This window comes from Oncorhynchus mykiss, chromosome 23 (genome assembly GCF_057628025.1).
Source record: "Oncorhynchus mykiss isolate SJ-2025 chromosome 23, ASM5762802v1, whole genome shotgun sequence".
NCBI classification, from domain to species: Eukaryota; Metazoa; Chordata; class Actinopteri; order Salmoniformes; family Salmonidae; genus Oncorhynchus; species Oncorhynchus mykiss.
Genome location: NC_143044.1, coordinates 61,552,060 through 61,566,147, shown reverse-complemented (window position 1 = coordinate 61,566,147; position 14,088 = coordinate 61,552,060). Strand labels below are relative to the sequence as shown.

General features: G+C 43.5%; 2 protein-coding genes across 2 annotated transcripts; both read left to right on the top strand.

The window, feature by feature from the left end:
• Positions 1–4,522: 4,522 nt before the first annotated feature.
• Positions 4,523–8,565, top strand: hmx3b (H6 family homeobox 3b). The gene is made up of 2 exons (XM_036973487.2): positions 4,523–6,511; positions 7,105–8,565. The coding sequence occupies exons 1-2, from the start codon at positions 6,196–6,198 to the stop codon at positions 7,728–7,730; spliced, it is 942 nt and encodes a 313-aa protein (XP_036829382.2). The 5' UTR covers positions 4,523–6,195; the 3' UTR covers positions 7,731–8,565.
• On the top strand, positions 8,560–11,030 carry LOC110514051 (homeobox protein HMX2). The gene is made up of 2 exons (XM_090217832.1): positions 8,560–10,113; positions 10,484–11,030. Exons 1-2 carry the CDS (start codon positions 9,834–9,836, stop codon positions 11,017–11,019), a joined length of 816 nt encoding a protein of 271 aa, XP_090073958.1. The 5' UTR covers positions 8,560–9,833; the 3' UTR covers positions 11,020–11,030.
• The last annotated feature ends 3,058 nt before the right edge of the window (positions 11,031–14,088 follow it).

Here is a 14,088-nt window from a genome sequence, read left to right as displayed (position 1 = left end):
GCAGACCACAAATTTGCATGTGTCTGCTCAGACTCCATGAGGGTGGTATGAGGGCCCGACGTCCACAGGTGGGGGTTGTGCTTACAGCCCAACACCGTGCAGGACGTTTGGCATTTGCCAGAGAACACCAAGATTGGCAAATTCGCCACTGGTGCCCTGTGCTCTTCACAGATGAAAGCAAGTTCACACTGAGCACATGTGACAGACGTGACCGAGTCTGGAGACGCCGTGGAGAACGTTCTGCTGCCTGCAACATCCTCCAGCATGACCGGTTTGGCGGTGGGTCAGTCATGGTGTGGGGTGGGATTTCTTTGGGGGGCCGCACAGACCTTCATGTGCTCGCCAGAGGTAGCCTGACTGCCATTAGGTACCGAGATGAGATCCTCACGCCCAATTTTTCAGTTTTTGATTTGTTAAAAACGTTTGAAATATCCAATAAATGTCGTTCCACTTCATGATTGTGTCCCACTTGTTGTTGATTCTTCACAAAAAAATACAGTTTTATATCTTTATGTTTGAAGCCTGAAATGTGGCAAAAGGTCGCAAAGTTCAAGGGGGCCGAATACTTTCGCAAGGCACTGTATATAAACCTACTGTATATATATATATATAAACCTAATGTATGTATATATATGTCTCCTGACCCCTCCTGTCTCAGCCTCCAGTATTTATGCTGCAGTAGTTTATGTGTCGGGGGGCTAGGGTCAGTTTGTTATATCTGGAGTACTTCTCCTGTCCTATTCGGTGTCCTGTGTGAATCTAAGTGTGCGTTCTCTAATTCTCTCCTTCTCTCTCTCGGAGGACCTGAGCCCTAGGACCATGCCCCAGGACTACCTGACATGATGACTCCTTGCTGTCCCCAGTCCACCTGGCCGTGCTGCTGCTCCAGTTTCAACTGACCTTAGCCCCAGGACTACCTGACATGATGACTCCTTGCTGTCCCCAGTCCACCTGACCATGCTGCTGCTCCAGTTTCAACTGTTCTGCCTTATTATTATTCAACCATGCTGGTCATTTATGAACATTTGAACATCTTGGCCATGTTCTGTTATAATCTCCACCCGGCACAGCCAGAAGAGGACTGGCCACCCCACATAGCCTGGTTCCTCTCTAGGTTTCTTCCTAGGTTTTGGCCTTTCTAGGGAGTTTTTCCTAGCCACCGTGCTTCTACACCTGCATTGCTTGCTGTTTGGGGTTTTAGGCTGGGTCTCTGTACAGCACTTTGAGATATCAGCTGATGTACGAAGGGCTATATAAATAAATTTGATTTGATATATACAGTCTCTCTGAGGATCTTCTCCTAATGACTTCCTCCGGATGTCAGGAACATGATCCACTTCGTCTAATTGAGATGTGAAGATGCTGAATTAAAAAGCTTGAGTCTACAAACTGATTAGTAGAAGATGTTTTGTATTATTTTAGCAACGTGTACAAATCATCATTATTACCATTTATTTAAAAGGGTGTAAACAAATGTCATTTTAAGATGCTTGACATCTTTAAACCCTACAATTTGAGAAGGGAGCATCTCCTGTATCACCAGAAGGTACTGTACAACGGCTCTTCAGAGAAGGGAGGGGGTCATTCCACTTCCTGGATAAATGTTGCTATAGTAACAGTCTGTCTTCACAACCCTCTTTACTATGGAGAGGTGGTGAGGAAGGACTTTGGGATGTATCATTTTTAGTTCTGTCTGCCCTATATTTGCCTTGAGATATCCCATCTTAACAAGACAGGGGATTAGAATGAGAGAGAAATTACCATATTATTATTTTAAATAAAATAAATTAGCATATTGTTCTTTTCATTCTCACCACCATTCGTTTCCTAGTTACTGTTGCCTGCCAGTCCTCTAATGAATGTAATTGCTGCCTTTTGATGAAAGTGCTTTTATCTGGATCACATTTTCCATGAACAAACAGCTCTTCCCATCCTCTTCTCCCACCCCCCTCCCTCTCTAACAGGACTATGAGATCTGTCATTACGCGGGGCGGGGGGGGGGGGGACGACACGTAGCTGTTCACAACAAGTGTCGTCCTTGAGACTCGGAGCCAACCTCTCAAGGTCAACGGACAGATGATGTATCCTGTGTAGGTTGTACAAAAATCCACTTCTGTTGATTTTAGGTCTACATGCACGTCTGTATATGTTTGTTTTTATATCACCCCTACGTGGACAAGACCAAGTTCAAATCCTTTTGATGTTAAAACTCGTTCAGATCCTCTTAACATTGTCACATTAAAAACCATCTCACCAAACTATTTGTTTGAGAACTTAACAAATATATATATATATATATATATATCTACTAAACACACCTTCAGATATCAGCAGGTCCCAGTACATGTTAAGTTAATGATAAGAATTTGTTTGGCCACCTGCACAGATGGAGGGGATGTATGGCTGACCTTTTGACCTCACAGATTAGCGCGTGACGGTCTCTTCCAGATGTGTTGTCACTGGTTAAAACAGACACTGGAGCCTTGATTGGCCCGATGGTAACACACTGGAGCAGTGATTGGCCCGATGGTAACACACGGGAGCAGTGATTGGCCCGATGGTAACACACTGGAGCAGTGATTGGCTGATTGGCCCGATGGTAACACACTGGAGCAGTGAGTGGCCCGATGGTAACACACTGGAGCAGTGATTGGCTGATTGGCCCGATGGTAACACACTGGAGCAGTGAGTGGCCCGATGGTAACACACTGGAGCAGTGATTGGCTGATTGGCCCGATGGTAACACACTGGAGCCGTGATTGGCCCGATGGTAACACACTGGAGCAGTGAGTGGCCCGATGGTAATACACTGGAGCAGTGATTGGCTGATTGGCCCGATGGTAACACACTGGAGCAGTGAGCGGCCCAATGGTAACACACTGGAGCAGTGATTGGCTGATTGGCCAGATGGTAACACACTGGCTTATTCTATCAGTTAAAGTTGCTTATGATTCACCAATCCTATAATAGATGTAATTTCAAATGCTTCCCACTGTGTTCCAACAGCATCATTGACTCCACCCCCTTTAACCCTTTCCTTTCTTGTACCTCACCTTGCAACCCCCTATCCTTCTCCCTGCTTGTATCAGCACTTGTAAACCAGTGTCCCCATGGAAACCCAATTTCTCCTTGCTTCCCTCTCCTTCCTGCTATATGATTGTGACTAACATGTCGGTCCTCTCACACGGACCAATAAACTATTGTGTAATATGAGGTTTTGAACTCAATTAGATTTTAATGTTTGAAAAAGATGGTTCACAGGGCAGAGTGTTGTCCCCCTAACACATGGTTCACAGGGCAGAGTGTTGTCCCCCTGACACATGGTTCATAGGGCAGAGTGTTGTCCCCCTGACACATGGTTCACAGGGCAGAGTGTTGTCCCCCTGACACATGGTTCATAGGGCAGAGTGTTGTCCCCCTGACACATGGTTCACAGGGCAGAGTGTTGTCCCCCTGACAAGGCAGAGTGTTGTCCCCCTGACAGGGCAGAGTGTTGTCCCCCTGACACATGGTTCACATGGCAGAGTGTTGTCCCCCTGACAGGGCAGAGTGTTGTCCCCCTGACAAGGCAGAGTGTTGTCCCCCTATCAAGGCAGAGTGTTGTCCCCCTATCAAGGCAGAGTGTTGTCCCCCTGACAAGGCAGAGTGTTGTCCCCCTGACAGGGCAGAGTGTTGTCCCCCTGACACATGGTTCACAGGGCAGAGTGTTGTCCCCCTGACACATGGTTCACAGGGCAGAGTGTTGTCCCCCTGACACATGGTTCACAGGGCAGAGTGTTGTCCCCCTGACACATGGTTCACAGGGCAGAGTGTTGTCCCCCTGACAGGGCAGAGTGTTGTCCCCCTGCCACATGGTTCATAGGGCAGAGTGTTGTCCCCCTGACAGGGCAGAGTGTTGTCCCCCTGACAGGGCAGAGTGTTGTCCCCCTGACACATGGTTCACAGGACAGAGTGTTGTCCCCCTGCCACATGGTTCACAGGGCAGAGTGTTGTCCCCTTGACAGGGCAGAGTGTTGTCCCCCTGCCACATGGTTCATAGGGCAGAGTGTTGTCCCCCTGACAGGGCAGAGTGTTGTCCCCCTGACAAGGCAGAGTGTTGTCCCCCTGACAGGGCAGAGTGTTGTCCCCCTGACAGTGCAGAGTGTTGTCTTCACCCTGACAGGGCAGAGTGCAGTCCCCCTGACAGGGCAGAGTGCTGTCCCCCTGACAGGGCAGAGTGCTGTCCCCCTGACACATGGTTCACAGGGCAGAGTGTTGTCCCCCTATCAAGGCAGAGTGTTGTCCCCCTGACAAGGCAGAGTGTTGTCCCCCTGACAGGGCAGAGTGTTGTCCCCCTGACACATGGTTCACAGGGCAGAGTGTTGTCCCCCTGACACATGGTTCACAGGGCAGAGTGTTGTCCCCCTGACACATGGTTCACAGGGCAGAGTGTTGTCCCCCTGCCACATGGTTCACAGGGCAGAGTGTTGTCCCCCTGACAGGGCAGAGTGTTGTCCCCATGCCACATGGTTCATAGGGCAGAGTGTTGTCCCCCTGACAGGGCAGAGTGTTGTCCCCCTGACACATGGTTCACAGGACAGAGTGTTGTCCCCCTGCCACATGGTTCACAGGGCAGAGTGTTGTCCCCCTGATAGGGCAGAGTGTTGTCCCCCTGCCACATGGTTCATAGGGCAGAGTGTTGTCCCCCTGACAGGGCAGAGTGTTGTCCCTCTGACAAGGCAGAGTGTTGTCCCCCTGACAGGGCAGAGTGTTGTCCCCCTGACAGGGCAGAGTGTTGTCCCCCTGACAGTGCAGAGTGTTGTCCTCCCCCTGACAGGGCAGAGTGCTGTCCCCCTGACAGGGCAGAGTGCTGTCCCCCTGACAGGGCAGAGTGCTGTCCCCCTGACACATGGTTCACAGGGCAGAGTGTTGGCTAATGATTGGGCTAATGATTGGGCTAATGATTGCCTACAGGACTTCCTCTCTGCAAATCAGATTATATTCTGAGTGAAAAGTCTGTTGTTGGATGACGTAGTATACACAAGTATTTCAGTCTGTTTGTTCATACCAGACGTTTGGCTTCATTAAAGTGGGATAAAACTCACTAAACAAATCACTGGTTCATAAATGTATTTCCATATCTGATATAAATCATTTATATTTGACTTGAAAGATAAATAAAACACTTTTTTTTTTGCTGGAATATAAAAATGTGAACCTCATTGTCATCATTCAGACAGCATGTGGCACCAACAGGTGATAATGCAGGTAAAAACACCCCATTTAGTGTTTAATTAACTGTCAGCATCTAGTAAAACAGCCCCCCATTCACCCATCAACAATGACTTAACAGTTTCACCCTATTCATGTTGTACATGCACTGCTAATGAGTAGACATGTCATTTGAACCAATTAAGAAATGTGTTTACTTATTAAATGCCTGTTTGACAGTAAGTAATTGTTAGTAACGTCTGAGTGCATTACCCATCTACTTCCATTTTGCTTTCTAATTGGACTTCATGGCCGAAAACACGCCCATCCCATTCAGCCTGGAGCGGGGGTCACACAGTCTGGGTGGACTTGTCGGTCAGTGCAAAAATAGATCCTTGGGACGTTCCTACCCTCAACCCTATACTTATGCCCAACCCTAACCATTTTAAATGTCAATGGGGGATGTCCCAAGGATCCCGCCTAGCAGGCCTACCCTACCTACTACCCTGCTCCTGTCCCCTCCCTCCCTTCCTCTGCACTTCTCTTCTCCCCCGTAGGCCTACCCTACCTATTCTCGTCCTCCTGTCCCCTCCCTTCCACTGCTCTCCAGTTTCATCTCAAATCCCATTTGCCATTGTAGCCTACATGCCCAATCGCCCAGGACTTGCGCGCATTTAACCGTTTTATGTAATCGTTAGTAGAATGCGGTGCAAGTCTGACGCATTGATCATTGTGCCATTTATCATTGCTGCGATCATTCCAGGACAGACCTGCCTCAAGATTTATGCTACATTTTACATTTAAATTCGAGTCATTTAGCAGATGCTCTTATCCAGAGAGATTTACAATTTCGCACTTTTAAAAAAAAATATATTTTTCTTTATTCTCTAAGCATTAAAAAAAATAGGCCTATGTTTTACTGAAACGCCACGTTTGGGGAACCGGAATAAAGCAACAATATCTTCAACTATTTCTCTTGACGTTTGTTTACAGTGAGTCATTCAAATGGACAATAAACATTCACAAGCGAAGGCAGAGACGGCACAGGAGACCCGTCCGCCCGCTAAAGACTCACCTTTCTCTATCAAGAACCTGCTCAACTTCGACAGTAAACCTTCCAACCCGAAGACGCTGCTTGCCACCACCAAAGGACTATTGGAAGGAGGTTTCTCTCTCTCCCGGATCGGTGATTTAACTTTTCCTAGTTTTGACATCCCAGCCCAGAGATTTGGATTACCGGCGCACTATTTGGAACGACCGTCGGCGTGGTGGTATCCCTACGCGCTTGGCACATCGGGACACCATCTCTACAGGACCGGAGGTAGATTACTACCATACATTCAATCGGTTCTGATGATACATTTAGCTCATTAGAATACCTCAAATAATGTTTCGGTTATAACGGATTAAATAAGACTACAACATATTTTTAAATAAATTATGATGCTATAATACTTGCTATTCGCAATACTCCTCAGTTGGAATAATAGTCAGACTAATGATTAGTAAATGTTTAAAAATATATATATATATTTCACCTTTACTTAACCAGGTAGGTTAGTTGAGAACAAGTTCTCATTTACAACTGCGACCTGGCCAAGATAAAGCAAAGCAGTTCGACACATACAACGACACAGAGTTACACATGGATGTATAGGTGAACTATGTCTAAAGTAACCTTCAAATTGTCATGAATCTTCAGTCGAATATTGCAAAATGTCCCACAACAATTAAGCCTACTGCCTCAATTTGACTCACCAGGCGATTCGGGTCCTTTTAAGAACATTTACTTGGATGAATATAATCAAATTATTAACTATAGTGGTTAAAAAAAAATAAAAAAAAATTATGTTTATTTTATGGTTGCATTAATGTTTTCAATGAATGGTAAACTTTGTCGTTTATTTCGTTTAGGGTTTGAGAAGGCCATCGTGAGAGACACACCGTCAACAGGCGGGGACCGAGACACACCGGAGCTGCTGCGAAAATCACCCGACCAAGACGACCAAGAGGACGACAAAAACAACGACAAAAACATAAGTACTGATAATGTCGTTCTGGAGGAGAGTGATGGGGATGAACCAAAGAAGGAAGTAGAGTTGGTGGATGACTGGAGGAAAATTAAAGACGAGAACTCGGATAAAAAAACGTGTCGGAAAAAGAAAACGCGGACAGTCTTTTCAAGGAGTCAGGTATTTCGGTTGGAGTCAACGTTCGATATGAAACGGTACCTCAGTAGCTCGGAACGGGCAGGCCTGGCGGCATCCCTACACCTCACAGAGACCCAGGTGAAAATCTGGTTCCAGAACAGAAGGAACAAGTGGAAACGACAGTTGGCGGCGGAACTCGAAGCGGCCAATCTGAGCCACGCCGCGGCCCAGAGGATAGTCCGCGTTCCCATATTGTACCACGAGAACACCGGCTCAGAAACGGGCCGCGCTGGGAACGTGTCAGTCAGTCAGTCTCTACTAACATTCCCTCATCAAATGTACTATTCACATCCACTAGTCACATCCGTGCCGCTGCTGAGACCAGTTTGAGAGACTCGTTTATTGTGTTGATATTTCTGTATTGTAATTTATGTATTACAAACATTATTAGGCCTATTTTTATTTATTTTTAATCTATGATAATAGTTGTTGTTGGTTAAAAGGCTTTGTATATTGTACAGGTCTATTATGACAAACGTTGTATTTATTATAATTATTATTATAATTATTTGTATTCCCGTGTCCAAAACTGAAATATTTCCTCCTAATCAAATAATTTCATATTAAATTGTTGTGCGTCCAAAGTAATCTGAACATTTGGTATTGATATTGCTTTAATTTAACTGATGGGTTTTATATGTTTTTAAACAGGGTGGAAACGTATAGGTCTGTGTCTCCCATGTAGCCTACGACATTTTACAATGAATTACATCGATGTTTTGTGTGAGATTAAAACAAATCCTAAGTAAAGTTAATATTTCATCATGTATAGCCGTTTATGTGTAATAGTTATATAGTTCTACTGTTGGCTTCACGTACACGATATAATGGCTCACAGCTGAAAAATAACTACTACTTTGACCTATATCGTTTCATAACGCAAGACAGAGAGGACAAATCATATGTTCTTTAAGTATGGAAAATCATAGGCTATACGTCTCACAATGTTATCGCAAACTTTTACTTGCTGTTAACGCGAAATGTAATTTTTTTTTCAAATTCCGTGAAAAGAGTTTCACACAAATGGCCAAAACATGGAGATTTGTTTATTTTTTTTTTACATTGCTGAATAAATCGTGAAATACGTTCCCGACTACACCGAGTGTATTTAGAAACATGCGTGTTTTCATCTATACCTTTAATAAAACGTGGGACGTTGAATGTATGTTTCGTATCAAACACAGTATGTCCAGTCCTTGCATTAGATTACATTTTAGAGTTAAACATAGCGCTCTTTTGGGGAAACATTTTATGTGTCATTCATTTTAAGGGATTTGGAATTCATCAAGACAATTTGAAGGCTTTAACTTACAGACAACAAAAGCATAGCACGCATTTAATGAATAAAATAATATAATATAATAGATTTTTAGCTAATTATATTTCTCTATTGTCAGTGGATGACTCGTCCCAGAGATATCCTACTGGGCACATACGTCTATTCCTCGTTGGTTCAACGTAATTTCGTTGAAATGGCGTGGAAACAACGTTGATTCAGCCAGTGTGCTCAGTGGGATATGACTCTGGACCAAACAATAAATGATGTCAACATTACTGATATCAAAACACATATTTCAATAATTTATTGAATTTGGCCCATAGGCTATATATAGATAGGACTAAAGATGAAGAGATGTCTTCACAAAATAAATTCCATTTAATTTATTCTGGTATTTTCAAGAACAGAATGGTGAAATCGCCAAAGGCCAATTTTCAGACAGAAACTGGCCTTTCCGAATCCGTCTGAGAGGATTAAGGCTTGGTTTCACATCTCTGTAAGGAATAAGTACAACGAAATCAGTTCACTAATTTGTAACAAACAATAATTGATCTCCAATTAGTGGCTATAATACAGCACGGAATAGTGGCAATTCAAAATATGGAGTATGCTATTTACACAGAGAGATGCCAAAGACCTTGCCTTCTTAGAGAAGCTGTGGTCCTTAGCAGCTAGGCCAGGGTGTCCATTATTTTCATTCCACTCAAGCAGACCTAACACACACACTCCGGTCTCTCTCTTTTGGAAAGTACATCATCTTTGTTTTCTTTTTGACTTTTGTAAAATGTGTCTACAACATTTGATCTTGAAGGGCATTTTCATTTGGAATATTCAAATATTGACTGTGGAACTTTGGGTAACTTTGGGTAAACGTCAGGTGTGCATAGCATTAATTTGTTGCAGACTGAGTTGGGTTGGGGAGCGCTTTGGTGCGTGTGTCTCTCTCCAGCACGGTTTAAAATGACCGGGTCTCTTCCCAGCTTGTGATTGGTCCATGAGAATCCTACCTACGCGCAAACAAAGTAACTGAACGTTGTATGGGAGTGATGGTACTCGGGGAATTCAGACATAACTTTGCAGAAGGAGAACCAACCCGCATCTGAAAAAATATCCAACGGGTTCCACATTTATTGCCTGAATGTTAAAGGTTCTAAATGTTTATCAGAATGAAGACATCTGAAGACAGTGGCAGTAAAGTATCATTTACCTCAGTTTCCAATTTTACTATTCAGTCAATTCTTGGAACTGTGCCCGAGGACGAGCACAAGGACAGTTGTAATTCTAGTTCCGACGCGGGGCTGCTGCAGAGACAACGCATGCGCTCCGTGTCTTCAGAAGGATTCAGCGGCGGGGAGGATTCTACAGACTTCTACCCTTTACCCGGAGGAAATAAACCACGCAATGACCTCAACGATCTCACACTTTCTTGTCTAAGTAAGTGAAAATGCTTTCTCAATTGTGTTTTATTTTTTGGGGTAGCCTACTTGATTGTTATTCTGATAACAATGATACATTATATTAAACCTATAACCATTATTATTACCATTGCACGATGTAAGATATGATGATAAAGAATGACAGGCTACAGCAATTGTTTTATGTCTTTGTTTAGTAGAAGTCTAATTCGAGATTTTTCGGCTACTGATGAAAAAAATATTATTTTAAACTTCTTGATCGAAGAAGAAAAAAGTGACTTGATTGATTTTTAAATGATGCTGTGTTTTTAACACAATAACAAGATAGTCACGTTTTTTTTTTTTTTAAATAAACATTTGGATTGATTACCGTGTTTGCATTATTTTAGGTGACAAAAACAGACTTATTCTGGGGCAAGAGATGGTGAAGAGACATCAACTTTTTCATGATTATAAAGAAGGTGACCAGAGATACTACAACCGAACATCAGCTGCTATTTCAGAAGAAAAGGGTCATATTGACGACGACGTAACATCCAACTCGTCCAGAAAGAAGTCTCGGACCGTATTCTCGCGGAGTCAGGTTTACCAACTGGAATCGACGTTTGACCTGAAACGTTACCTTAGCAGTACAGAACGAGCTAGTCTCGCCTCCAGTCTCCAGTTGACAGAGATACAGGTGAAAACTTGGTTCCAGAATCGGAGGAACAAGTGGAAACGTCTGCTCTCTGCGGAGATAGAAGCGGCGAACATGGCTCACGCGTCAACCGCAAAAACTCTGGTTGGGATGCCGTTCTTCTTCAAAGAGAATTTCCGGCTACGGATTCCTGTCCCTGGATCAATGACTTTCCCTACACCTCTATGTTATCCCGGGAGCAACATGCAAGCTTTACATTTGTACAATTTTTATAATAAAATTGAATAGAATGATTGCCAGATAGCATTTTTGTAGTCTAATTTATTAAATTACAAACTATTTATATTGCCATTATTAGGCTGTGCCATAGGCCTATTTTATTACAACACACCGAATCATAAATAACCTTACAAAACAATGTCTACATATCCTTCCGCTGCCTCCCAGTGTATTTTCTTCTCTCGATTCTTAGAAGAAAAAAAAACGTTCTGGATCGAAACAAAAAGGTTTATATTGCTTCATATACTGTATGGCACCCCCGCAGGGGTTCTTCTTCACTTAACCAACATTGGTTCCATATAGAGAACCCTTGGGTTCCATATAGTGTTCTATATGGGATTCCATACAGGGTTTTGTAACCAATTTCGGTTCTATATAGAACCTTAATCGGGGCCATATATGAAGCAAGCACATATATCCCTTTATGGTTCTATCCAGAACCTATTTTCCTCAAATAAGGTTATACCGGTAGGTCACGTCATTCAGTCCCGTCCTATCAGGAAACAATACAGTTTTTATGAGTTACACATTTCATAACAAAAGTCGCAAACGTGAGAAAATGTTACATTGAAAATGTGTGTGTGGGCCATTTCATGCTGGATGATTTACTTGACGCACGAAAAATGTCACGAGCGGGCAGACGCAAACATGAAATGCCGGTAAATTTGTATAAATGCCGACAGAAAATGTGTTAATTCATTCGACATGGTGGAATCTTTTTGTGTCGGTAAAATGAATTATGATGAGAAATAGCGGTGGAAATGCCTTTAATGCGCAAATATTGATATAATAAACATTGTATCGATGTGAACTTGGGAGTCACGCAATATGCAGTGTGGTCCTCCCATTTTGACTCAGGAAAGCATGCAGTTTATGAGGCTGCAGATTAAATACATTATGATGAACTTCACAGGATGGTGAATGTGCAAGGTGATTCGCTTGATGCTCCTTCACATTAAATATCCTCAGGCAAAAAGTCAGTTTGGTGGAAACACTTATCTGATGAGAAAATGCGCATATAGTTCGTTTTAAATAAAACGTCACAATACGTTCGATTTGGCTGTTAGGGGGCCAAGGGGCCCCCCAGCTCCGCTAAAATCATTGACAACCACGTGCCATTTTCAAGGGATTGTGAAATACATGTTATATCTATTTGGTTTTAATATCATCACCTATTGAGGATAGTCAGAACTGCACACTTCCCGATTATTCCATACAAAACAATTGCGCACATTTAGCTCTATCATACAACAAGTAACTGCATGCTTTTCGCGATCAGTAAACATCAATGATCGTGTCATTTAAGATAGGTGAAGGCACATATCCATTTGACATGTAGCGAGCAAACAACATCATTCAACTTTCTTCATCAGAGATTAGGCTTTTGTAAAAAGCTTAACATCGACAAGTCCTCGTCCTGGTAAAGTTGTCGGACTCCTGTCATTACCAATATAGATGGAAAGCAAATCAAACAATATTAGGATATAGCCATCTAGTTTATTCCCTGAAAGTTCGCTTGTTAACTCCCGTTCTGCCAGTCATTCTATTAAAGGTCCCCAAAGCACACACATCCCTGGGTCGCTCCTCTATTCAGTTCGCTGCAGCTCACGACTGGAACGAGCTGCAACACGCACTCAAACTGGACCGTTTTATCTCCATCTCTTCATTCAAAGACTCAATCATGAACACTCTTACTGACAGTTGTGGCTGCTTCACGTGATGCATTGTTGTCTCTACCTTCTTGCCCTTTGTGCTGTTGTCTGTGCCCAATAATGTTTGTACCCTGTTTTGTGCTGCTACCTTGTTGTGCTGCTACCATGTTGTGTTGCTACGATGTTGTGCTGCTACCATGTTGTGCTGCTACCATGCTGTTGTCATGTGTTGCTGCCATGTTGTTGTAATGTTGTGTTGCTACCATGTTGTTGTAATGTTGTGTTGCTACCATGCTGGTGTCATGTGTTGCTGCCATGCTATATTGTTGTCTTAGGTCTCTCTTTAAGTAGTGTTGTCTCTCTTGTCATGATGTGTGTTTTGTCCTATATTTTAATTACATTTATTTTTAATCCCAGCCCGGTCCTGCAGGAGGCCTTTTGTCTTTTGGTAGGTCTTCATTGTAAATAAGAATTTGTTCTTAACTGACTTTCCTAGTTAAATAAATATTAAATAAAATAAAACAAATTGACATGATCTGTTATTAGCTAGCTAGCCAATTTGATGTGATCCATCAATCAATCAATGCAGCCTGTCTGTCAGCAAAAATCCTAATGAAACACTAAACAATATTGAATTGGGGATCATGTTAGCTGACTTCGCTAGGTTGGCCTACATTGGGGATCCTGTTAGCTGACTTCGCTAGGTAGACCTACATTGGGGATCATGTTAGCTGACTTCGCTAGGTTGGTCTACATTGGGGATCATGTTAGCTGACTTCGCTAGGTTGGCCTACATTGAGGATCATGTTAGCTGACTTCGCTAGGTTGGCCTACATTGGGGATCATGTTAGCTGACTTCGCTAGGTTGGCCGACATTGGGGATCATGTTAGCTGACTTCGCTAGGTTGGCCTACATTGGGGATCATGTTAGCTGACTTCGCTAGGTTGGCCTACATTGGGATCCTGTTAGCTGACTTCGCTAGGTTGGCCTACATTGGGCATCCTGTTAGCTGACTTCGCTAGGTTGGCCTACATTGGGGATCCTGTTAGCTGACTTCGCTAGGTTGGCCTACATTGGGGATCATGTTAGCTGACTTCGCTAGGTAGGCCTCCATTGGGGATCATGTTAGCTGACTTCGCTAGGTAGGCCTACATTGGGGATCATGTTAGCTGACTTCGCTAGGTAGGCCTCCATTGGGGATCATGTTAGCTGACTTCGCTAGGTAGGCCTACATTGGGGATCATGTTAGCTGACTTCGCTAGGTTGGCCTACATTGGGCATCCTGTTAGCTGACTTCGCTAGGTTGGCCTACATTGGGGATCCTGTTAGCTGACTTCGCTAGGTTGGCCTACATTGGGGATCATGTTAGCTGACTTCGCTAGGTAGGCCTCCATTGGGGATCATGTTAGCTGACTTCGCTAGGTA

What these genes read in the sequence shown, in the direction of transcription:
- hmx3b (XM_036973487.2), top strand. Translation starts at nt 6,196, where the DNA reads ATGGACAATAAACATTCACAAGCGAAGGCAGAGACGGCACAGGAGACC. An exon ending in CCATCTCTACAGGACCGGAG is followed by an intron (nt 6,512 to 7,104) that starts GTAGATTACTAC and finishes TATTTCGTTTAG; the next exon opens with GGTTTGAGAAGGCCATCGTG.
- LOC110514051 (XM_090217832.1), top strand. Translation starts at nt 9,834, where the DNA reads ATGTTTATCAGAATGAAGACATCTGAAGACAGTGGCAGTAAAGTATCA. An exon ending in TCTCACACTTTCTTGTCTAA is followed by an intron (nt 10,114 to 10,483) that starts GTAAGTGAAAAT and finishes GCATTATTTTAG; the next exon opens with GTGACAAAAACAGACTTATT.